General features: G+C 39.2%; 1 protein-coding gene across 2 annotated transcripts in view; it reads right to left on the bottom strand.

Moving 5' to 3' along the window:
* Positions 1-25514, bottom strand: part of EPB41L4A (erythrocyte membrane protein band 4.1 like 4A) — a 119343-nt gene that overhangs the window by 66269 nt on the left and 27560 nt on the right. For both annotated transcript variants that reach the window (XM_058044287.1, XM_058044288.1), the window contains exon 2: positions 6641-6745. In XM_058044287.1, the coding sequence (XP_057900270.1) occupies positions 6641-6745 (105 nt within the window). The remainder of the gene's footprint in view (positions 1-6640; positions 6746-25514) is intronic.

The raw sequence follows: 25514 nt of genomic DNA, 5'->3' as shown, positions 1-25514 counted from the left end.
CAATTGGTTATTCATATCACTTAACCTTTTCTTCTCCTTGCCTCATACTGAGCTGATAGGAGGAACTGCACTCTCATCCCTGGAAGAGAGAGTGCTGCTGCTTGTGCTAGTAAAAATAAGTATCAGCTGCCATGAGAAAATATGTTTTTCTGTGAGTGCCACAGGTCTTGAGATCAGCACAGGTGAGATTAAACACTTCAGTGTGGGGAAGAAGAGACAAGAATCTCATCTGCCTTTTCATTCCTCCAGTGAGTACTTAGCTCTGTGGCCATGGCACAAACCCATGCTTAAAATTACTACGCAGCTATTTATTATTTCAAAGGCTGCCAAAATTTTCCTGAAGAATGCAAGAGGTGGGGGGAGGACCAGGAGATTTCTAACATTTTATTTGCAAGCCAAAGATGAATGGAATTTCATGGATAATGCAAAGGCATTTTTCAAGCCAAAGTCAGACAGTAAAGACGAGAACATTTAGAGATCCAAGAACCCCAACACCAGGGCCCTGTGAGCACACCTGGGCACACCTACACAGTAATGTGTGCTAGATACTTGTTAAATGCTTATACAGATGGATAAACAGTGTCAGCTATAGTTATACCACAAGCTGATAGGCTGAAGTGCCAAAAGAAATGCAACAAAAAACCAATGTCTCATTAACCCAGCGCGCTTGCATAGCAGCTGCTGACAACAAACCCCGGCGTGGTGAATGCCAAGGCAGCTCCGACTGCTGCCTCCGCCCTTCCCATCTCCTGGCAGCCCCTGGGACAGCCCCAGTGCTCTCCCACCGATGCCCCTGGAAACAGCTCACCCCTGCTGCAGAGGACACAGCACCTCCTCACCCAGCTGCAAGGTGCCAGCACTGCGAATCTAAAAGTATTTAACAGTTACAGAAGAAGTGGGAAAAAAATATAACAATTTTGTTGATTATATTGTTGATAGTTGCATCCCAATGCAACTATCCAGTTGCTAAAGGGACTGGTTTACTAATTATTCTTTACAAATGCATACAGTATTACTTTAAGATTTTTTTATTTACTAAGACTGATTAAAAAGCTACTATGTTATTAAGGAAAATAGCTTCCTTTTAAATTAAGGTAGAAATTACATTAAAAAAATGTTTTAAAGTACAGCATAAAGAATAAATGGACTCTTTTGTCCTTTGTACTTTTACAAACCTGGCTCCCATACAAGCCAGGTATGTAAGCAGCATGCACCCAAGCTCCATGCAGTGTTTCATAATTAGCCCTTTTAAGGCCTGCAAGAACTTTACCACAAATCTGGAATCTTAATTTTTTGTATCTGCATAGGGTTAAACTTGGGTCAAATTCCATTAACCTGCTTGAAACAAAATATTAACTAGTTAGAAATGTTTGCTGTAGTAACAATCAATGAAGTGTCTGTTGCAGAAAGATCTACCAAATTCAAACTAAATGTTGGACTGTCTTAATTAGATTCTCACAATCAAGGTGTTAGTTTTTGATCACATTTACAACAGGAAGAAACACAGTTTTGGAGATAAAATGTGTCATTTTTCAATTATAATCTGAAATTATCGAGACTTCCTACAGTCTAAGACAACACTAAGAATTGGAATTGCTGTATCAGATTTTTCCTGCAAATATCCAGTGCAAAGAACCTCAATCTGCCAAGTTCAGGATGTCCCTATTATATAAGAAATGTAAAAATTTTCAGGCAATTCTTGCATATAAATATGTATTTAATGCTATTATCTTTGGTTTTAGAACCTGAAGTTATATAGATTATATTTATTGTGATATCATCAGTGAACTGATCCTGCTGCACTCTAAAAATTTATTCTTACTACCTGTAACTCCCCTGACCATCAGCTTTGTGTCTGTTGTTTTAATCCAATAATATTCTTCTAAATTTTCTTGTTTTTACTCAACATTATCAGTCTCCATTTTCCTTCCACTGGTTATGACATCTAATTTAACACACCCAAACACTTCTCTTTCCTCCTAGATAATTTAGTACATCGTGTCTGGGAATGAGTGTAAAAATCCATTTAAAAAACTTCCATTCAACAACACACAAGGTAGGTACAATTTGACTTTTTTTCTAAGATCTTGAAGACAAAATATGCTCTGCATTGTATGACATTAATTCCCTGCATTGCCATGGGTTACCTCCTACCTGCTGTGCTCTGAGGGTTGTGTGCTCAAACAGAGCTTCCTCCAAACAGGGGAGAAAAACACATTTACATTGCAGGGTGGGGGCATGGTGCAATATGAATAAATACCATTATTTGCCCTTCTGTATTTGTATTTCTCCTCTTATGTGGTACATTTGATTATAATAGCTCATATTAGCACTATCAGGTCAAAGAATAAGAATATTTACTGTTGTAAATATTCTTACTGCTGTACTATTTTGTGTATATAGCATGATTCTTTTGGCATTTCACAAAAGGGAACATCTTTGGGCTTCAGGAGGACCCTTTCCCTCATCAAATTCTGCTCAGCTTTTCTTGACATATCATGTATAAATAATGCAATCTCTGCCTTTTGTGTACCTCAATAAAACACTGGCCTCTTCCATTCCAGCTTGGCTATCCTATACACCCTGGCAGAGCCACAAAGGCAGTAGCGAAGGGACGGGTGGAGAGCACCTGGGAGCTGCAGCACAGCAGGAAGCAGCAGCTGTGAGAGCAGCACGACAGCCCTCCTAGCACCAGTCCACCCAGCCCCTGGAGAAGTGCACGCCTGGAACACTATTTTCCCCAAATACTACATCAATGAGAGACTGCAGTGGGAAGAGTGTGGCCAGCAAGTCGAAGGAGGCGATCCTCCTCCTCTCCTCAGTCCTAGTGAGGCACACCTGGAAAACTTTGTCCAGTTCTGAGTTCCCTAGTGCAAGAGTGCCAAGGAGCTAAAGCAAAGGGTCCAGTGAAGGGTCACAGAGATGGTGAGGATTTTGGAGCATGTCTTTTATGAGGAGAGGTAGGATCTGGGCCTATTTAGTCTGGAGAAGAGATCTCACTAATGCAAGTAAGTATCTCCAAGGCAGCTGCCAGCAGGAAGGTACCAGACTCTTTAATAGTGCAAAGTGACAGAACGAGGAGCAATGGGCATAAACTAAAACACAGAAATTTCCCCCTCAATACAAGGAAGAACTTCCTTCCATTGAGGGTGGCAGAGCACTGGAAGAGCTGCCCAGGGAGGATGTGGAGTCTTGCCTTCCAGAGACATCCTAAAACCCCCTGGGTGTGCTCCAGATGACTCTTCTTTGTCAGAGGGCTGGACTGGGTGATCTCCAGAGGTCCCTTCCAACCTAATGAGTCTGTGATTCTGGACAGAGCTTCCTCAGCCACCCTCAGCCTCTGCTACACATAGTCTGGTGATTGTGTCTCACTTAGAAATAGCAGATGGGGCACAAAGTCCTGGGAGATGAGGCAGAAGACAGAAATGTCCTCTCCAGGAAGACCAAGCTGAGAACCATATCCACATTGAGAACCACAAGGACAGTATCTAGCGTCAACTCGCATTAATTTGGGTGCCAGTACTCTCTGCAGTAATGCAAAAGGCTCAGTCAGGTGAGGGTTAGATGATGGAGCACAGTTAGGGATTCTGTGGTACTCAAAGAAAATTGGTCTTTTTTTAAAGAACTTGCAGCACTAAGAAAAGTACTCAAGTACCACATGAGAAGAAGCACCATGTAGTTTGTCAACAGAGGCACTATTAGGAAACACTACTGACAACACAGCATTAGCTGAACCCATTTGTTCACTGGGGTGTAGTTTTATATAATGGAATTTTTAATTCATTATTAAATGTTGTACTTTAACCAATTATCAGAAGAGATATTTTGTTGTTCCTTTGGAGACCTATCTTGTTCAGGAGCACTAAGTAGATACAGGTAATGCTATTCTGACATCAACTTGTAATCTTCCAGAGCTTGATTTTTCCATTTGAATACTGTCCTTTTACTGTGGAGAATTTAGCAAAACCTGGAATGTCAGTAAAACGAAATTTGTGCAATATGACTAAATTACTACCCTAGAGACAGGGTCATCCAATTTGTACTTTACCCTACTTTTCGTGCCCCTGTCAGTGCCACCCAGTTCTGTCAACCTGCTGCATGCAGCTGTTCTCACAGGCTAATTAGTTTGTTGGTGTTCAGGAAGAGACCATTTTAATGCTACACATTCATATACACTACGTAGCACAGTGAAACCTTGTTCACTCATTAAAGCCCTACTGGTAGTACTAAAATAATTATGATACCACCCACATAAGAGGTAGCTCACCAACACAGCACTTAAAAGACCACCTGGAAGTGCTGAGGCATGCAGGAGTAATGGGGAAATAACCAAACAATCCCTTTCAAACCCTTAATAAGAAAAATGTTTCTTTTGTGACCGATTTATGTTCTTTAAAATACATCATTTTGTCTACGCTGCTTTGTTCGTCATTCAGTTAAACCTATAGTGTGACAAAAAACCTGACAGTACAAGTAATAAAACTTTCCCCACCACAAGCAATGTATTAATAGGTAGCCCAACCCCCAAACACTTTTCTCCCTCTGAGACTAACTCAGGACCATGGTTTTAAAGCTAATTAGCAAGGTAACCTTTTTCCTCTTCCCTTAGGAAATCCACTGTGGTCAATCCAAAAAATATCCAATCCAAAATGCAGATCTAGGCTTATTGCCAGCCATTACTGAACTAATTCCCACAACAGCCCAGAGAGTTTTAGCCACAGTCAGCATGCAACTAAATATATGTTTACAGCTAAAGCACAAGGTGTTTTTTGTTGTGTGAAAACTTTCCATTCTTCTGCCCATTCTTAAGAGCTTACAGGAGTTCACTAAAAAAAGCAAGCTAGCAGCATAAAGCTACACATCATAAAACACATAAAACTACACACAATAGCACTGTTTGGCTCATTTATGAACTTTTCAGATGAAGGAGCATCAGTTTTTTGCTATCCTTACATAGACAAACAACACAAACAGGCCTTTTCACAATGGTTTGTTACAGAACAGCCCAGGTGCAAAGGCAGTCCCTGTGGCAGCATCTCCAGGCTGGGCAGTGGCACTCTATAGCCTTGCACACAGCTGATGTCCCATATCCACATGATAAGGCCTGTGTTTGTGTAAGAGCAGGCGAATGACAGAAGTGGGATAAACACCTTCCTAATCCATGGGAAAATCAAGAATCACAGTGGCTTCCTGACACTGAGCTGGCCAGAGGATAAAGCCTAAAGCTAACATTAAATTAACACCACTGGAGCACCACACGAGAGAAAAAGCAGAACAAAAGGATGTGCCCTAAAATATGCTTTTGTGTGTCCGTTTCATAACAGAGGTGCAATCCATTTTTGTACTCATATTTTCATATACACCACTAAACATACCCTGTGTATGTTTCTGGAAATATTCCCAGGAACAGCCATTTCTATTTTATTTGCAACCACAGCTAACAGGAAAACACTTCAGAGAGCAAAAAATACCTACCTGCTCTTCATTCACACCTCAAATTCCTCAGGAAATCAAAACCACCATTTTTAACAGTCTACTTTAATTCACAGCTGAATTTGGCTTTCATCTTCATGGAACAAAATTATTAGAAGCTCATCAAGGAACTGAATTCATACATTTCTGGACTACAGCACAGAAGTTAAAACATAGGGAGTGAGGCAGTCTGTAGCTCTCAGTATCAATCAGCAATCTGCTTAATACTGTTCTAAATTCAGTCTTTACATGATCGGCTTCTGGTTAACAGAAGAACTCAGCAAATGTTTAGCCACTTCAATAAGTTATTACTATCTTTTGGTGAAACAGGATCTTGTAGAGTGCTATCATCACTAAACACTGGCTTCAAAACTGTAATGGCTTGATTTAACTTAACCATAGGCCAGGCACTATTCCCTTCATAATTTTTAGGTAGCATGAAGACCATCCTGTGAATACAGCACTGGTTCCTCTTGCTGAGCATTCCCTGCTCCTCACCTCTGCCTGCAGCAGTCCTGCACAAGCCTTTGGTGGGGCAGACAGCAATGCTCCAAAACACTGCTGCTTTGGCTGAAACATCTCAGCCTGGCTGAAACATCTCCTTGTCTGTTTAGGAAGGAAACGTCTCGGTGGAAAAAGCCTGGGATGTGGGGTGAGTCCCTGCCAAGGAGGCTCTAGAGAGCATGGGCTCAGGGACACAGAGATGGTTCAGCCAGAGTGAAAATGGCATTGCCCAGCACAGCCTGAAACAGGTGTTTGGCCAGTGTTGCAGCAAGTGAAGCAGGCTGTGATGCACTCAGGGGTGCTCTTTCCCAGGCACTGCAGTGCCAAGTGAGGCTGAGTAGCACAGAGCACCAGGCACTGGCTTCAGGTCACAGCATTAAAGAGGAAAAAATATAAGTCCTAAGTTCATATAATATTTTTTTTATTTGTACTTTCTTAATTTAGTTTTCAACAACATTTAGCATTTGATTCCATTCCTATCTAAGGTGCTAATGGCTATTCCAAGACTTTATTGGAAATAAACAAAATAAATGATTACTGGAAACCTGACCCAGGAAACAGTGAAAGTTAGGGGAAATATGACAATCTAATGCTGTACAGGCAACCGGCGCAACAGGGTGAATTTTACGCATGGCAAATCCAATCTGCTGTGTCTCTCACTCACCGTTTGATGACTTCGGTCACAGTAGCGCAGCCCAAAGTAATCTATTTCCACCAGGTTTAAGTGACGAAATACGTAGCCCAGGACAACCGACCCCTTCGTTGACTTCTGTGGGAAAGAATTTACACAGCCTACTCACAAAGATGCTCTGCTTTTGTCAGCTATGTGCAGTGGCATTCATGCATTCAATTAGCTTTGTCTAGAAAAAAAAAAAAATGAGGCAGCTCCCAGTGCCTTTAACAAAAATTTCAGCAGTACAGATGAAAATATTTTGTATGTTTGAAAAATAATTCTGTAAGACACTATTAGGAAGCTGGCAAGGTAGTAGTTACACAATACCAAAAGAAAAACAAACAAACAAACAAAAACCCCATGGTTCTAGTGAAAACAGCATTTTTCAAATCCCACTCACCCTTCCAGTACAGACCTGTCACTCAAGCTCTGACAATGGAGAACAGGAGGCAAAACTGCCCTTAAGACTTAAATTATACATCATTAACTTCTCTGTTACTAATCTTTGTAAAGAAGGTTAGTTTTATTTGTTTTCTTGTAAAATATTTTTGATAGTAGAAGGGAGAACAGTCCAACACCCTGAATTGAAATAATCCCACTGTTTTCTTGAATAGCACTTCATTAAGTGTCTACGACAGTATTTGCAAACAATGTCGGGGACAATATTCTCCACAAAAAGCTCACTTCCACCTGAATGCCTTGTATTTGTTGGTTCGCCTGGCAGCCAACAACAAACAGATGAGGAAGATGGAGAATAATTACACAGAATGATCCCCTCTCAGAATCAATTAGAGCCTTTGATGATTACAGTCCTAAATTCCACAAGAAAATATGGACATAACTCATAATTACGTTTTGCTTAACTGCTTCATATTTTATAAACTACTAGACTGTAGTAAAATCACCACAGAGAAAAGAAAGTGGAAGCTGTGAGATATTGTTTGTGCAGTTTCATTTTTTAACCTATGAACAGATAATTTCAAAATTAAAATGGCAAATAATACTAATTAAAAAATTCTTTAATTTAGTTCTGCTGGTGAAGTATTAATCACATCACAACAGTGAAGGTCTGTTTTTTTTCAGCAGGTGCCTTTGGTCAGGACTCATATCTAATTCCACGAGCAGGGACAATACAACAATTTCAGGCGGCCACTCACAACTAAGCAAGCCATGACAAGGTAAACATCTCTGGTAGGCTGGAAACAGCATATCCATGCTATTCACCAGATTTACTACACATTTGTTTAAATTAGGAGATGTACTTGAAAGGTTCTTTTTGTCTGAATCCATCAGACTGGTTGTTTATATCAGGCAACTGCAATTACATGTTCCCTCAGCGTGTACAGTGAGCCTTAATGATCAGCCACAAAACAGAGGGGGGAAACATGATTAAGGTAAGCATAAATTCACTACATCTCAATTTATCAAGTTGGATAAAGCAGAGAAAAACAGTGATTTTATCATCAGTTTCATCAACAAGAAGCTGAAGTCAGGTTGTGAGAACAAGGCAAGACATGCTGTAGAGTGACTATCAGGAGCACTGCGGAAAAAAAGTTGGAACAAAACAAAACACACCTTAAAAATACTAAAAATACAGGTTTGATTACTAGACAGTAGGGATTTAAGACTGAAGTAGTAATTGTCCTTGCTAATTTTGTTTTTAAATTAGTTGTCATTCAAAAGAAGCAGAAGTGATATCCCACTAAAAAGGACATTGCTATCTCATCATTCATGTATTGGACTTGATGATCCTGGTGGGCCCCTTCCAGTTGGCATGCTCTATGATTCTGTGTCATATAAGGTAAATTACCTTCAGCATTGTTAACTATTTCCGTCATCATTTAAACAGTACAGCAATGTCTTGGGAACCTAGGGCTGGACAGGCATCTTTAGAAACAGACACAAGTTCAAAATAAGCAAGCAACCCTGACACCAAATGACCCATGCAGATAAATGATGGCAACACCTCCAGCTGGGCACTAAGCATTCAGAGAACACTTTAGACTAAAGGATCTCCAGCATCAGCCACTAAGAGTTGATGTTTTTTGACACAGTTAAACACAGTGAGGTCAGCAAACACTTGCAGAAGGTATAAAAAGGGGTGCCTGCACCATGGCTCACAGGACACATCGAGTGGTACCCACCCAAGCCTTACTCAGCTTCTGTGACTGTGTGAAGATCAAATCTGTTTTCTTTCAATGAGCTTTCCATTCCTTGTCTGACCAGTACCATTATTCACAGTGTCATTTGGTTTCATTAACAGCACCGAGAAACAATGATTGAGCCACCAAGATGAAGCTGTCAACTTCGAAAAAGCAAATATTATTTTACTTACAATAAAAGTACACAATCGTACACAATCCTGGGAGTAATCAAAGAAGCTTAAGTCTTAAAGGAGTTCAACTTTCATGACTCTGCACCAGTTTAGATTGCCACTACCCTTCTTGTCTGGAAGTCTTCTGCTTCATTCAGTTGAGGACTGCTTAAGGAGTTTTTGGGACAGCTTCCCTCCTATGGACCCTAAAGCTGGTGTGTTATCCCCAAGAAAGATGCATATATCAGACCTGGTTTGGTTAAAACTAAAGCCCCCTTTTCTTCTTTTCAGAGATAAAAGGCTTTAAACTGCTTTTTACTAATACTGCTCAGTAGATAGAAAACATAAATGCCTGTTAATTTATTCTCTTTTGATGCAGCTCAGTTAATACTTCAATAATTGCAGGTTCTGCAGAAAGAGGTGGTCTGGCTGTGAGGAAAGGCTGAGCAAACCTACCCAGCTTACAGTGGCTGGGGGCTCTCCACCTCTACAGCAGCAAGGTGCTCAGTGCTTTGGTTACTCACAGCAAAAACAGACTGCCTGTTGTAGTCTCCACAGCCCTCTCTGCCAATCCCTTTCACATCTTTCAGCACAGCCTGCCGAACACAAAGAAGTGCTTTGCAAGGGAACAGCCAGGATATGAGCCAGGACCTATCCTCACACCCTTAAACCTCGCTTTCCTTAACCTCCTACTTTCCCAGCACTGGGGAGCACAGTCCACATAAAACACTGACCCTTGGTGAAATCACTGCAGACTCATTTTCAGTTGAAGTTCTCAGTTTTAGCCACATGATTTCAGGGTTTCATGCAAGTAATTTGCATCTCCAAGTCAAATCAAGAAAGAAGTTTCGCTGATGAATCCCTTAGCAACTACTTCTCAGTCCTGACACACATTTGTACCACATTTGCTCAAAGTTTTGCAAACTAAGAGAAGCCATCTTATTTCCCCTGAAAAAATTACAGCAAAATTCAGCAAAGCTGGAAACCAAAACTAGCAAAGAGGTTAACAGGATTACATTCACATCATATGGCACTGCAAAAATTACATAATCTGCCTTGCATTAAGCTCAGACTTGCAAAAGGTTTGCATTCTTAGGGGTAAACCCAAGTACATTTGAAAATACCATCAGCAATGCTTTCAAGAGAGAACAAAGAATTGTTTCAATGAGTCATAACATCTTGCTTTACATGTTAGCACTGTGGCTTCATAAACCAGAAAGGCAGGTTTATACTGGCTAAAGAAAATGACAGCCAGAACATTCAGGAGAAGGCTGATTTAACTGTAGTTTTCTTAACCAAAATGAAATTATTATTTTAAAAGCAGTACATAGAGTTCTGTGTTTTAACATATTCATATTACTCTATATTTAAACACCAGAAATTCTTATCTTTCACACTGCTCACTGCTTTTTAGCTCCAGTGAGGTTTTTCTTGTTGGGTAGCTTTTAATTTTCTCTCTTGTGTTGTACAGAGCAGTGGAGGCCACGTCAGAACTATTACTAGCATTAACTGAATTTAAAGATAAAATCTCTGACCCAGTAGGATGCTAGTCCCTCTACTGAAGGAAAAGTGCTAGAGGTAGTGAAGCCTCTTTTTATTGTCTCTTTTAGATCAAGCAGACTTCATGGGGCTTTTCTCCTGAAAATAATTCAATCCACACACACTACCTCTTACAACCACCCCCCCCCCCAAGAAAAGCTAAGGAACATGCAGAATTCATGAGCCTTTGCTCAGAAAAAGGGCTTAGAACTTAGGTTGAACATAACCTTTGCCTTTTGAGATGCCCATCAGAGTCCCCCCCTGATGCAGCATGCTTGGAGACAAAATTGCAGTATTTGCCCTAGGTAAAGGTTACTAAGGAGAGATTAAAATTATGCACAAAGACAGCACACAATCATGCATGAGAGTGAGCAGAAATAGTTGTCTCCAAACAGCATTTTCTCGCTTTTCTTTTTGGCCTATTCTTCCTCCTTACCTCGAGCTCAGAGAAGACTAGGCACCCCGCAATTTTTCATCACCTTCCCCTGACAAAAGCAACAAGGCATGAAGTTCTGAAATCAAAGTCTTTGGTTTTTATCAATGAAGACTAAGGACCCCTTTTCCCCAAGGCAGTGTGCCACCCAAGCCTCAATTTGCATACCACATGTTCAAGCACAGAAAAGTCTTTAAATTAAAAATGCTAAACATTTACAAATATTCACCTAGACAAAACAGCTTAGCCCTAATTTCCAGAATGCATGTCCAAACAGAGAAGAATTTACATTAGTGTTACTTTATACGTGCAAGGTATTCCCCAGCACAATCACATAACAGAACTAAATATTTTGAGGAACTGAGAATTTAACAAATATAAATGAAACATCACAGGCTGCCATAAGTATGCATCAGTAAAATGAACCATCCAAAATGTACTAACCCATCCCTTCCTCTCTGCTTGTATTTCACTGGCAGCAGACATGCCAACATGTTTTCAGAGGTTTTTGGATTTATGGGCACAGGAAGACCTCCCTATCACTGTTCCCAAGAACTTGGCACAGTGTCTGACCTGCCTGGATGTAAGAGATTACACTGGATTCTAGGTGCTGTATATTAAGATACCTGTAAATCTGTTTAGCTTTCACTAGTGGTCAATCCATTGCATTTCAGTCAGAAAATGCTATTCTAGAAAAAATGTCTGAAGATGCACCATATTTTTCTGGTTTTGCAATTATTGTATCTGTCACAAATTCACCTGCTTAGGGCAACCTCTTTGAGAGAGGGATACATTCCTAGAAGCATGGGCTCCAGACAGTTAAACATCTCCCCTTGTAACTATTGGCTGGAGTGCACTTTGAGCCCCTGTCACAGATACATTTACTTGACTCCTAAACACAGAAGAAAACAAGCTAAAGAAATTATGCTTTAAAAATGTTTGGCTTTTTGGGAATGTTGAGAAATTATGGGAAATTGGAAAAAAATGTTGGAAAATTACTTCAGTTCAGGGGGGTCTTTTGTGGGGAGAAGATTTAAGCAAGTTGTAGTTGTATATTACGTACATAATATACATATATACCAGTTGTATATATGTATGTGTTATACCATGTTTGTATTTACATGGTATAACAATGCAATTTGGACATGCACACACATTAAAAGGAATGCTCTAAGCAGGAATCAAAGCCCAATGAAGAAAACAAAGGACAAGTAGAGCAAGCAAATAAGTAATGGGAAGACAAATAAATTTTGGAAACATAATTACTTTACTAGTGCTGTAAAACTGATCTCCACAACAAATGATATTTTACAAAATGGCAGCAACTGGTTCTGTTTGGAGGAACTCTAGCCATATAAATTTTTTATTAAAATCTATTTACTAATCTATCCCCTGATATTAACATTATCCAGTTCATTAGCATCTACATTCACTGTATGACAGATGAGTTAAGCTACCAACAATAATGCATTCCAAGTTTTCACAGAAAAGAGCTTTTCTGAAGAACGGAATACCAATGAACATTTCCATCATTCTAATGTACTTTGATTAAATCTACACCTAAGAAAGGAATTATGAATAATGTAATAATGAAATTACAAAACACAGAATACAACCACTCATTGGGAATGGTGAAGATGTAGGTTGCTCTTGTTTTTCTACCTTTTGAAACTCCTCTTCACTCACAGCTGTGTGATCTGGTGTACCTTCTGGTCAGGAGACAGCCCTTTACTCTGTGAGGTGAGCAGCTCCATGGTAGAGCACTTGGTGGAAGAGTTATCTTGGCAGAGAAAGGATGCTGTACTTACTTTTGGCTCATTCATTCTAAATAAAGTAAGCATACCATTTTCTAGGTGATTTTCATGACACAGTTTCTGCAATTCTTTTTGCAGTCATTGAAATCTTTCTTGAAACCTTTCTTATATAAATTTCTTGCCATTTTAAAAGTCTATTTTTTGCTGCTGCATATTTTGGTATTCTTGGATTCTGTTTTGTCCCTCTTTTTAGTTATTTTGCCTTATTTATTTTTCTTCCTTTATTTGTTATGTTTTATTACAGCAATTCATGTTAGCTTTGTCAACTTACATACAAAATATCAATTGAGAAATAAATACATAGGTATAATCGTTTTTGTATCAGTCATCTAGTCCTGGTATATTTGGTTTTATTCCTCCTATTTGTAATTTTGTGATTGCTGCCTTTGCGCCAAAGGGAGGCACTTGAGGAACTAAAGCCTCAGTTCGAACACCCTATCTTTTCCTATGGTCATCCACTTAAACACCTCTTTTAAGTTAGGTGTTGCATGCATTTTCATGGAGCATACTAAACTAATTATGCATAGCAGTTTTAGAGCACAGAGACTTAAAATTTAAATATGTCACTTGCTTTGCTTAACTGCTTTTAGTGTAAGACTGACAAGGAAGAGTGTCAGTAAAGAGCTGAACTCTAAAAGGCTTTCAGAAAGAGAATGTTAAAAATTAAAGACTAGACACTCACTCTGACAAACTGCTCAGGGATTTTACTATCGTTTCAGCTGTTAAAAAAGTAATGAAGTTTTATTCTCATTATAAGAAGTTGGCTCAAACTATTAGCTGGCAGAATGGTTAGAAGGTTTTCTGTGTTAGATTGTTTGGGAAGCTTTTAGGAGCAAGAAGAATGAGAAGGAGAAAAGGTCAGTGAACATCTTGCCAATCCTTTATTTTGCCATTTTTTCATTCAGAATGAATAGCTGTACTGTCAGAGCTGAGCATACCTGCAGAAGCTTGTTTGTACAGAGCTCCACTAGACTGAGCAAAAAACAAACCGCCTTCTCATGCTCTCTGTCCCTCAGCAAAGCCCAAATTTAGGGCCCTGCTCACCACACCTGCTCTCAGCCTTGTTAACATCTTTGCCTTCAAGTCGCTCCTTCTTTTATTACAATAATTATTTCTGCTGCTCTCTGACTTTTACCTGTGTCATCCCCCTTTTTTCTTTCCCCTCCTTTAGACTCCATTTCTCAAAATCTCATCAGTGTTCTGGTCATGAAGTCAGCAACTTATGATGGCAATTCCCAAGTAGATTCTCAATTTATTTTTTAATCCTTTCTTTCTAAATCCCCATGTTCAAGACTAAGGGCTACAACACATAGAACACAGAGACTTAAATCTTCATCTTCAAGTCAATTCACACCTTCAAAACTTCTATCAAGCTCAGTTAATTTTTTTAAAAATAAGTTCTTATATTTTCCTTCTTCAAAAGCAATGGTGCTAGCATGATTTTGTTTATTGAGCTCTCTCTCTTTTGATTCTGATTTTGATTTTCATTATGAGTCAAGAGATATTACAAGAGAAAAAGTTACAAAAAAAACAGTGGAACCTTCTCAGATGCAAAACTAACAGAAAGGACAAAGAGAAGGTATATTTCTTGACTGGACAGGGCCACCTTTTCTCCGTAGCTCTGGCATAGGTGAGTCGGGGAAGAAAGAGAGGGGGAAATGCAAAACAAAAATAGTAGCTCTCTCCATTCAACAAGCCTTTCAAAGCACACAGATCTTTGGAACTTTCCTCTTCCACCACAAACCCGAAGGAGTCGTGCCCCACCACAGAGCCACTCACATCCCAAAAAGCTTTTCCCAAACACTTTATGATTTTTAATATTTAAAAGTGTTATTTCCCGTTTGATGAAGTTCAAATTCTCATTTGGGCTGACACCACCAAGTTACTTACTTCTGCAGTGGAGACAGACAGAAGGCAAAGGAATACATTTATTATCCTAAAAATTGTACATATGATTTCTGTACATCTTTGATAATTTGATTGCCATAGTGCTTCCCAGAAAACTGGGAATTCATTATACTGGAAACTTAATTCCTAATTTCTCAAAATAAACATCTGGAATTTCATATTCAAAAAAAATTTAAGATTGACCTTTTTTTTTTAAAGTCTTCATTTTTTTCCCATTAGAGCAATGGAGGATTTTGTTCTAAAAATGGTTTTCCAGGTAGTCTCATTAACAAATGCACACACACACACAAAAAAAAAAAAAAACAACTCAACACGTTTGCACCAGGACAAGAATAAGTTACCCATTAGCAGGCCATAATGGTTGCTAATGGGGAACCCTATACACCTGCATTCTCTCCTTCCCCTTCTAGAATTTCTGGCTGTCCTGAAGAGATGCTATCCAGTGCCACACACTGCATGGGCTCATATTACCATTTTACTGGTGCTGGGCTGCATTCAACTTTAACAGGCTTGACTGAAAAATAACCCCAACATAAAAGCCCGTGCATGGGAAAGGAAGGACGCTCACGGAGCCGCGGCAGCAGAGGGGGATGAAAGGAGGTATCCATCACAGCTCCCAGCTCTTGTCACCCTCTGCTAGTGCTCCCTGGCCCCTCACACCCACACTCACAGCCAGAGTGCCTCATTCAGCTGTCAATCAACTCCCGAATCATTCAGCTGTCAATCGGCCCCCGAATCGCTGCAGGTTCCAGCCCTGCATATTCACATAAAACAGAATCCAAGCCAGCCCTTTTTTATCTTTTTTTTTTTTTTTTTTTTTTTTGGTAGAATGATATCCGTGTACATAAATAAACACAAAACGCAAGTGTTAAGTTAAAACAGCAACACACATAATTTAAATTTAAAGCATCGACAGAACCTGCCAACCATTAATACATTCTTTTGTGTGAATGAGGCAGTGTCACCACCGGTTGCTTCCCCGCCCTGCAACTCACACAGGACTATCCCTGTCTCCTCCCTGGCATCATTGCTCATCCCTGGCGGCCAGTGCTCTGCTCCTAATTAGATCTACCCGTGGTGTAAGCCAGGGGGTTTTGTGTGCTTTCCCGAACCACCTCCCAGTTCCTCGCCCTTTCCTACACGCTGCCTGATTCCACGGAGCACCAACAGCACCCTCCACGCTCACACCCCTGGCACAGACACCGCTGCTTCCCCAGCCAGGCATCCTCAGCGGCTCCTGTGGATTGCACTAAATCCTCCATTACTCCGACCCACCTCCAATCTGCTTCTTCACTCTTCCCACCGACTTTGTCCTTGTCCCCACGTGAATCAGGAGAGGAAATTTCTCCCCACTCCCATACTGTGGGACAGGTAACGCAGGGACACATTTGACGGCTCCAAACGCAAGAAAATTGTTTTCAGTTTTGGTGCCCAAACTCAAGCATCAGGAACACCCAGACATAATAGGGCCAGTGTGAGGTGGCATCCTAACAGGACTTCACTGAGAAAGTCTGAGGAAATCTCTCCTGAGAGAGATTCCAGCATCTTAAATGGGCCTATTTTAGGCATATCTTTAAAAATGGAGAACAACACATCTCTGGTGTGGTGACCATGCTGATAGCAATTGTAATCTCTTTGCTCCAAGAGTTTCTCAGACAAAAGTTGCCAGGTTTTCTTTTTCTTGGAAATAGGTAACAGATTTCAACAAAACTTTGTGAAATAATTCATTGCAGAGTTTGAAAACTGATGAGTAGTAAACCAACAAAGATAACAACCAACTTCAGTAGGGCTAACAACCCTCTCCCTTGCACCTTCCCTTCTGGAAAGTCCCACAAGCTTCTGACACTGAATTTACAGCTATTTCCTCAGAGATTTCATTAAAAAGTCAATATTACACTGAAAAAGCTCTTGGGCAAGGAACTGTAGTGATAACACATCTATCTCCCTATTGAAAGGTAATGCACAAAACATTCTGTGTGGCTTCAAGGGAAACTATGGCATATTTTAGTAATATTTTCTTTTTCTGTGACCTCCATTCTTTTTCTCTTTCAGCAATTAAACCTCTCAAGTAGTGACCTGATGTTAATCACAGTGATTCAAGGACATTACTTTCTCACTGCTTAGTCTTCATTGGATCTCTAAAATGGGTAGTATATTTTGAAGTGCCTTTATATGATATGGGAACTGCACAAACTGGAGAACACAATTTGCATGTTCACATAGTCATCAATAAATCACCACAATCTCTTTATTTTTAAGAGATGTTTAACATACCAAAGTTGTTGGGGAAAGATGCCTTTAACATGAGGCTACAAACCAATTAACTTCTATGCCTTGACTTGAAACCTATTCCAGCAGATTTTTATTCTTTGATATGGAACAATCAAGAAACAAAGTATTTTATACATGGCGTAATATGATATGTATGATATATACTTACATATATGACAGTTATATTTTTATACATGGTGGCAGCTTACCTATGTAAGTTAATAAGAATATTACATATAATAAAAAAATAGAAAAAAGAAAAAAACCATTCACCTTAATTAGCATCTCCACAATACATCTCCGTGAAGGAAAATATAAAGCGATTAAAGACGTGCAAATTTGGATAAATTTCTTTACTGCCAGCTGATAGGCAGATTAGTGATTAATATAGTGTAAAGATCTATACACAAACATAGCACACATAATTTTGCAGAACCAGATCCTTCTTTCTTTACATTTAGTACAAAACCAACAAATATGTCTGTGCATTTACAAAAGTTGCAGAGATGTAAGCAGTTAACTCCTTAATGCTCATAGTCTCAGTATTGTGACTCCACTGAAAAAAGGCATCCTTGCAGCATCTCCATTATCAGACTAATGAGGTTAGTTAATTAAATGCCCAAGGCATACCACCCTTTCCCATCTGCTATACTCCACTTACACACTTACACATCTCAAGCAAGAAGGAAAACAGTTTTTAAAACAGCTTGCTGACTACGGACATGAAATCACAAACATATTTCACATTAGGGGAAAAAAGGGAGTTGATTATTACCAGAAGACAACAGAAATCTGTTTAAATTTTTCACTGGTGATGTGAAAATAACACATTCAGATTTATGTAAGTGTGAAATTTATTACTGACTTTTAGGGCAGAGATTTTATATTAATGTTAGAAATAAGATTTTAAGCCTTTAGCCTAAAATTTGCACACAGTGGAGCTGTGCTCACAGTGCTTTCTTTGGACCCAAAGAGCACACAGGTCCCAGCTACTTTCCAATAATCAGAGTAGAAAACTGATGACTGCAAGAAAAGCAAAATAAACTATGAAACTGAAGGTTGATTGTAAAAACTCTTATGTTTAAAATCTCAAGCTTGCAGGCAAGCCACTGGTATTGTCAGGAGTCTTCAGCAGAGAATCTCTATTTCTGTTAGAGCTGTACCCTGCCACACAGCACTGGATGAACCTTAAATGTTCATGTTTTAAAGGAATTTTTTTAGGTACTGCATATGCCCAACACAATTCTTTCACTACAGTCATGACATATTCTGCAGACTAGACCATTTCATTTCAAATAGATCACTACTTTTCATTTTTAACTTGCTAAAAATGTACTTGATTATGTCCAAATCTCTAAGGTAAAATTACCCACCTCTGATCTGTGTTGAATACAAGACTTTTGGCAGTATTACTTTTGTTTACAATAAATTTAGCTTACTGGATGATTTGGACAACCCCAATCTTTTGCTTAAAGACAGAAGGTTCACACCCTTCAATTTTGATCTGATTGCTTGAGGATAAAATAGTGTGGTTTGCTTAGAGTAAAACCAGCAGCATATTTAGCAGAACTTAATAAAGTAATAGCCCCTAGGCTTCCCCTGGCATTTCAGTTAAAAGGTACCATTTCTGTAAATTTTTAAGGTCTACCACTTCATGCGGACCTCAACCATGCCCATACTCATCCCTTTGTCAATGGGCTGCTAAATGAGATATATCAAAGTAATAATTCTTGAAGTTCTGTTGCAAAGTCAGTGACTCTCATTTTCCAGAATTAATTGTGACTAAGCACCCTTCCTTGTAAAATATAAGGTTTTAACTTTTGCATCCTTTTTTTTTCCTAGTGATATGAACTCCTGCTCACAAAACTTCTCTGCTGACAATAACCACACCAGGACTGCTACATGAGACAATACCCAAAACCATATTGGAATATGTATCTCTTTCTATGTACATGTTACAACATGTATGTATAATTATTTTTAAATAACCATGTTTGTTTATAAGTGGAGGAGGTTGTGTTATTATTTAGGGCATTCCCCAAAATACTGATGCTTCCCAGCCAAGGTGATCTGAAACCTCATCCCAGGTAGCTGATAAAAGGAAGACAGACACTAAAACTGCAAGATTCTCTCTTTCTACTGAAAGGTGCAGTTCTGTGTGAGTCAAAGTAGGTTTCAGTAAATCTTTTCCAAGTCTAAACCTAACAGGTTGGTCCAGTATCCATCATGATAAGGATTCATCCCAGCACTATTTCTCCCAGGCCCTGCTCCTCAGCCACCAGGTTGTACTACATACAATGTCTCAGCCATGACTAAGGACCAAGGCTTTCATTTATTTGCCCTATTATACAAAAATATAATGAAATACCCACTTAACAAATGCCCTCAAGGACAGTCTCGTCCAACTTCCCAGTCGTAACAAACCCAGTAGCTCTCACCAAGATGCCAAAGGTGCTTGACATCCCCATCTTCCTGCCAAAGGGAGGGTGCATGCCAGCCTACACAGCTGCTCCTGGGAGTTTAACTCATCTGGTTTCAATGAAAATGATCCAGGATAGCACATAGCCCTCAGGTAAACTTCACAAAACTAATGCATTTTTACTCGCCATAGCCTGCTGATGTCTCAGTCAGAAACCTGCTAGGAATTTTAGGCAGGTATCCAATCAGTATGAAAATGAACAAGTCCCCCAGGTTGCAGGAGTTGCACTGGAGTAGTCATCAGTTATCCCAGCCACAGCACAGAGATAAAGGGCATTTGGTATATCCAGTTATGCAAAATGTATGAGATTTTAACTGCAAATTGGCCATCTCCCAGACAGAGTTAAGCTGTTAAAATACACAACTTATATCTAGATTGGGCCTGGGAGGACTAGAACACTATGCCACTGATGTAGATGGCATTCATCAGTTAATTAAGGAGGAGTAATGCCAGTGGATTGGACATTTCTAAGGCCCAGCCTGGACCTGCTGCCATGCAACATGCCACCAAAGTCAGTGCTGAGGTCATTCATGGATGAGTGGACAGCACTACCCTAGTATCTTCCCTGTATTCTAATATATATTTTAACAAAAAGCAATACCACAGAACAGGCAATAAACCCTCACTGAAAGAAGGACAATCAAAGATTATCCAGGCTACCTAAGAAAATATGGAATATACTCAAGATGGATGCTGAAGGTCTGCCTGGTCCTATGCACCCTCACTTTCTCCCTGAGTGAAGTAGTTCTCACTTCTTTACATTCAAACTGTTCACTCCTTTACAGTTGTCTGACAGCTTCTATAAACTCAGCTGTTACCTAGCTGTCACTCACTGCTGCAAGAGCACAAAGTTCTCCTGGCAACACCGAGAAGAAAGGTGACACTGACTCCATGAGAGAATCATAGAAAACCCAAAGTTGGAAAAGACCTTTAAGATCATTGAGACCAACTACTGACCCAGCACTGCAAATCCATAACACTAAACCCCATCCCTAAGCACCACATGTCCACATCCTTTAGATACTTCCAGGGTGATGACTTAGCCACTTCCCAGGGCAGCCTGTTCCTCTGTTTGACAACTCCTCCATAAAGAAATTTTCCCTTTTATCCAATATAAAAATCCCCAACACTACTTGAGGCCATTTCTTCTTGTTCTATCACTTATTCTTGGGACAAGCAACCAGTGCTCTCCTTCCAGGTGGTTGTGGAGCAATAAGGTCTTTCTTGAGCTACCGTTTCTACAGACTAAACAACCCCTCTCTTCAGACTTGTGTTCCAGACCCTTCCCCAGCTCTAAGAGAAGTTTCCCTTCTCTGGACATGTTCCAGCACCTCACTGACTTTCTTGTTGTGAGGGACTCAAAGCTGAGCACAGGAATTTAATATTATCCTAGTTTGAAATATGTTGCCAACGTTTCCTGAAGAAAGACAGCTGATGGATTTGGGGATGTCATTTTGACACAGAAGCAGAAGAGTATGAAAATCAAGGGCAGGCAACTGAAAGCAAGTGAAACAAGAGAAACCATCACCCCCACTTGCACAGCTAGATTAAGAATGGTCCATGGAAGCTGCCAAAAAACACATTTTGCTCAATTCAGAGTTGTTGTTTGAAGCAGAAATAACATTATTGTTTGGCTAAATGAGGGGAACCCATCTTTTATCCCCTTCAGAGCTGCAATAACCCAAACAATGCTGGAGCTCCCATCTTCGGTAGGGGGACAGTTACCACTGAGGCCAAATTATCTGACTAATAATTTTTGGAGAGAAGAAGGGTAGTTTCTCTTTACTGTAGCTCTGAGGTAATGCTTCATATATGTCCTCTATATCACTCTACTTTAGTCCATATTTAGGGGTCTAAATCTTTGTTCAAATAAAGCCCTAGCAACTAGCAAGAGCAAACTCATTGCATGTTCTTACAGAAACTAGACTACATGTAGCACTAAATGTAAGATGGCAAAAGTATGTTAATATTCAAGAATTGAGATGTCTGCAAATTTGTTTTGATTTCGTTTTGTCCACAAGTATTTTTAGTACTATTAAAGTTCTTTCTGTTCTGATAGGAAAGTCTTCTCTGCACTTATTCCCACAGTAAGAATCAATTTTTTTTCTATTTCTCACCTCCACATTTGCAAGCATGATCATGCATCCTTTCTGTTACTAAAATGCTTATTTGTGTATGTATCTAATTCTTACTTTTCTGCATAAATCCACTAAAATCAGTACAACTGAGATTTTCCCAAGGAAACTTCAGCATCCCATTCCTAAATGTAGTAAATATCATCCCACAATACCAAGATCCAAGTGGCTAAGACAGGTTAATTACCAAAAGCCTGCACTTCAAATACACACCAGTGAACTTTACATTCATTGAGCAGGTCCTTCTTTCAAATTAGAAGAAAAAAAAATACAATCCTAGCCACGAAACCCAGTTTTAAGTTCTTCCCATGGAGATCATAAATGCATTACACATTTGACAATGTGTAATGGGAAAAAAAATTTTTACATCTCTATCTGATTAATTTTATGTGTGCAACAAGTCTCAGAGCCTCAAGACTTTTCAGGATCTTCAGCTGATACCAGCAGAAGAGCCTCAGCTGGGTTCACAGGGCAGTTCACAAGACCTGTAAATACCTGGTGTTCAAACAACTCTTACAAACCAGTTGGCTGCACTGTTCCAGGTGACAAAACTAAAGAAAATGTCTGAATAAGTAGATGCACAGCTGTTGAAAGTCAAAGACATTGTTGGCTTACCAAACACCAGAATATTGTAGGCCTTACTATGTTCCCCTATAAAATGTTTGCTCTCAAATCTGTCACAAAGGAGAAAAGGTGTGCAACTCCACTGTCAAAACCAACTGGCATAAGTAGGCTCCAAATACTTTACTGTTTGACAAGTCAGCTGGCGACATGGCTGTTTTGACAGCACTCAACTCACTGTGTCCCAATCCTGCACTCACTGCACAAGCAAGATACTGTTCAGAAAAACTGCCTTTCACAGAAGGGCTTATATACCAAAATAAGCACAAATTTAAGACCTAACAAACAGACTGGGAAGCTTAAGATTTCTGTTTAATGGAAAAGGTAATTTTTGGAGTCCTATTATTTCAGTAGCTTACTCGAGAAACAGACGCTCATAAAATAGCAGAATACGTTGCCACTATGACTATGAAGAGGGCAAATACTTCCTTCTAAGTAATTTTATAGCCATTATAATACCTATTTTTGCCTGCTTTCAGAAGCCAGACCCAAAGAAGGTAAGATTAGTTGCAGTTAATCTGGTATATTCACACTCCTACCACCCTGGGAAATTTCTGATTAGGACCAGAAGTTACACACAAAAAGTCTTGTTAATTTATAGTCGCTATATCTAGATAGAGATGAAGTACAACTTTTTAAATATTATCTATGGACAGACATGATAAAATTCATGTTTATTTCTCACTCTCTCCTGGTTGCTTGAGTTACATGACATTGATTAAGCCTCCCTTCTGTAAAAAGGTGAGTTTATCCAGGTCCCACACAAAGATAAAGCAGGACAAAGTTCTGTAGAGAGCTGCAAAGGTTGCTAGTGGGGTGCAGCACATGGACATCCAAGTACCCACGGGAACTTATCTACATTGCAGAGAACTCAAGGGAGGTTGTAGTTACAGCAAGAAACAACAGAGCCAGACTCTCATCACGGATGCACAGTAAGAAAATTAAAGGATCACAAGATGCAGCAAAGGAAATCCCCCACTAGAGAGGGAGTAAGTGCAGAAACAGGCTCCCCACAGCCACAGTTTATGGAGCTTCCACCATTAGAGAGACTCAAAACTCACCTGGGATAGTTCCTGCTCTAACTTGGCAAGAAGATAAACTACATGACCTCCAGAGGATCCCTCCAGCTTTAATGATCCTATCACACCACTTAACACAGCCCACAGAAGAGAGCTAATTTGTGCTGCATCACTTTATCTGCATTTGTCTGAAATTAGATTTGCATGTGAATAAGTGGAAATAGTAGTTTGGGGTAAATATGCACATATCCTCAGCTCCCAAGGATGTTGTAAGAAACCTTTGTCATACAGAAATTATTAAAATAAATGTATATAATTGATACAACTATAAAAACAGGGGGAGAAATGGAAGGTAGTCTGTAAAACTCCTAAATCCTAATAGAACTTGTATAGACATCTAGTCAACAAGCATTATCAGTATTTTTTATTGAAATGGTTATAAATAGTACACTTACTGTTCCAAGACGATAGTGTATTGTTTATCCACATGCTACTCACTTTAACTCCAAAAATATTTTGAAGGTATAAATACACATACTGAAAAATATTTCTATGTAATTGTGACAGCATATGATTAACTCATAGTGGACATGCTCATAACGACTATTCCCACAAAACCACTTTATGTTCATTTTTATACTGCTTATATTTATATAAAAGGAAAGCAGGAGTTAAAAGAAGTTACACAAATCTCTTAGATATTAACTACAAGTCTTAACTGCAATGAGATATTCTAGTGTTAACCATCAAGTCAGCTTAACATTGAAAGTAAACATGCCAGGTTATGCATAAAGTCAATTACTCAACTCAGCTCTGTTTACCTATAGCAAAATTTCCAGAAATGCTGCCTCTGAGGACTTTCTAAAGGGAATAGTTAGAGACTTGGGGCCAGCAGCACTTGTCATGAGTTCTTTTCAGTAATTATTAACAGAAGACTCTTAGTTCAAGCAGACTGCTTTCAATAAATTACTGCGCTGCTAACAGGGCCACTTTGAAACAATGGCACAAGCATCTCAGTGACCCACTCAAAGCCATTTCAGTCAAGTGATAGCTTAGCATTAATTATAACATAAGATGACTGACTCTGCAATTCTTGCATTTACTTTTGTCTTTCATGGTTTTATTCAAACAGCTTATCCCTATGTACTACTATGAATTATTAGTTGAAAAGAGAAAAAATTGGACAGCTTAAAAAGGGCCAGCTATAGCCACCTCTATTTTAACAGGACAATGTTTTGACTTTCCTCTGGGAAAGGCAATACCAAACTGAATTTGCTTACATTTACCAACTAGATTAGGGAAGAAGCCTAGTCCCAAAAGAAACTGGAAATCAACCTTTCACTCTCCAGTAATTACTGCTTACAAACGGGCAAAAATTAAAACAGAGCCTTGCCATTACATAGAGCAGATATCCCAGAGCTTAGCAACTTAGCACTGAACTTATGGATGTAATTTCTGCCCTCTATGTCACAGAGTCAAATCTGCTATATTTTTGAAACATTATGTTGATAGAGGAAAACATTTCTTATGCATAACTTGTAATTAAAAGACATAGAAAATTTCTGACTAGAGCTTAGCAACTCAAGCAGTTCACAGCCAATTCTGCAGCTACAATTTGTTTCTCTTAAAGATTAAACTTCATTCTTCATTTATATATGGAAAATAGAAAGACAGTGTCTTAAAAAATGCAGCACTGAATACCAAATTCCAAGCATCTTTATCTGAATTTTTTTCTTTTTCCTTTTCTTCCAGCACAGGAGAAACATGTGCTACCAGCCTATAAAGCTCAGGCAGACTATATAGCATCTCACAGTTCAAAAGTAATCTCCAAAACAATAGTTGCAAGTAATTTAATCAATATTAAAATTTTCAAGCACAATCTCTTTAAAAGTTGTTTTTTTCCAAAGGCAAGAAAAAAGAACGTTTCTTAGTTGCAACATGCAAAGTCCTAGCTCATTATAGGCTAGGCACCATCAGAACCGTGTAAGTTTAGCATTAAAAGAAAAGTTCCTTTGCTGCCAGCATTTTTATACTTAAATAACTTTCAGGGAACTTTTCTAACACTTCTTTTGCTGTTTTATACAGAAAAATGAAATAAAACATTCTGACCTTAGGTAATTTCATGACTCAAGACACTAAGTCTCCCAGGGCAAAATACTATTTCCTAACCTCCACTATATAGGCATCTAGATAACTGATGGCTTTATCAGATTACAGCTGTACCCTGGTTTAAATAAGTGCAATCAATTAGCATGCAAGTCATTTGTGCTCCCATTGCAAAAGGGAAGATACTTATCCTACCGGTCCTTCATTATCTTACCTTTATAAAGCT

The sequence above is a fragment of the Melospiza georgiana genome, chromosome Z, assembly GCF_028018845.1.
Source record: "Melospiza georgiana isolate bMelGeo1 chromosome Z, bMelGeo1.pri, whole genome shotgun sequence".
Classification (NCBI taxonomy): Eukaryota; Metazoa; Chordata; class Aves; order Passeriformes; family Passerellidae; genus Melospiza; species Melospiza georgiana.
Note: the sequence above shows the minus strand (reverse complement) of the source record. Positions and strands in the feature narration are given on the sequence as shown.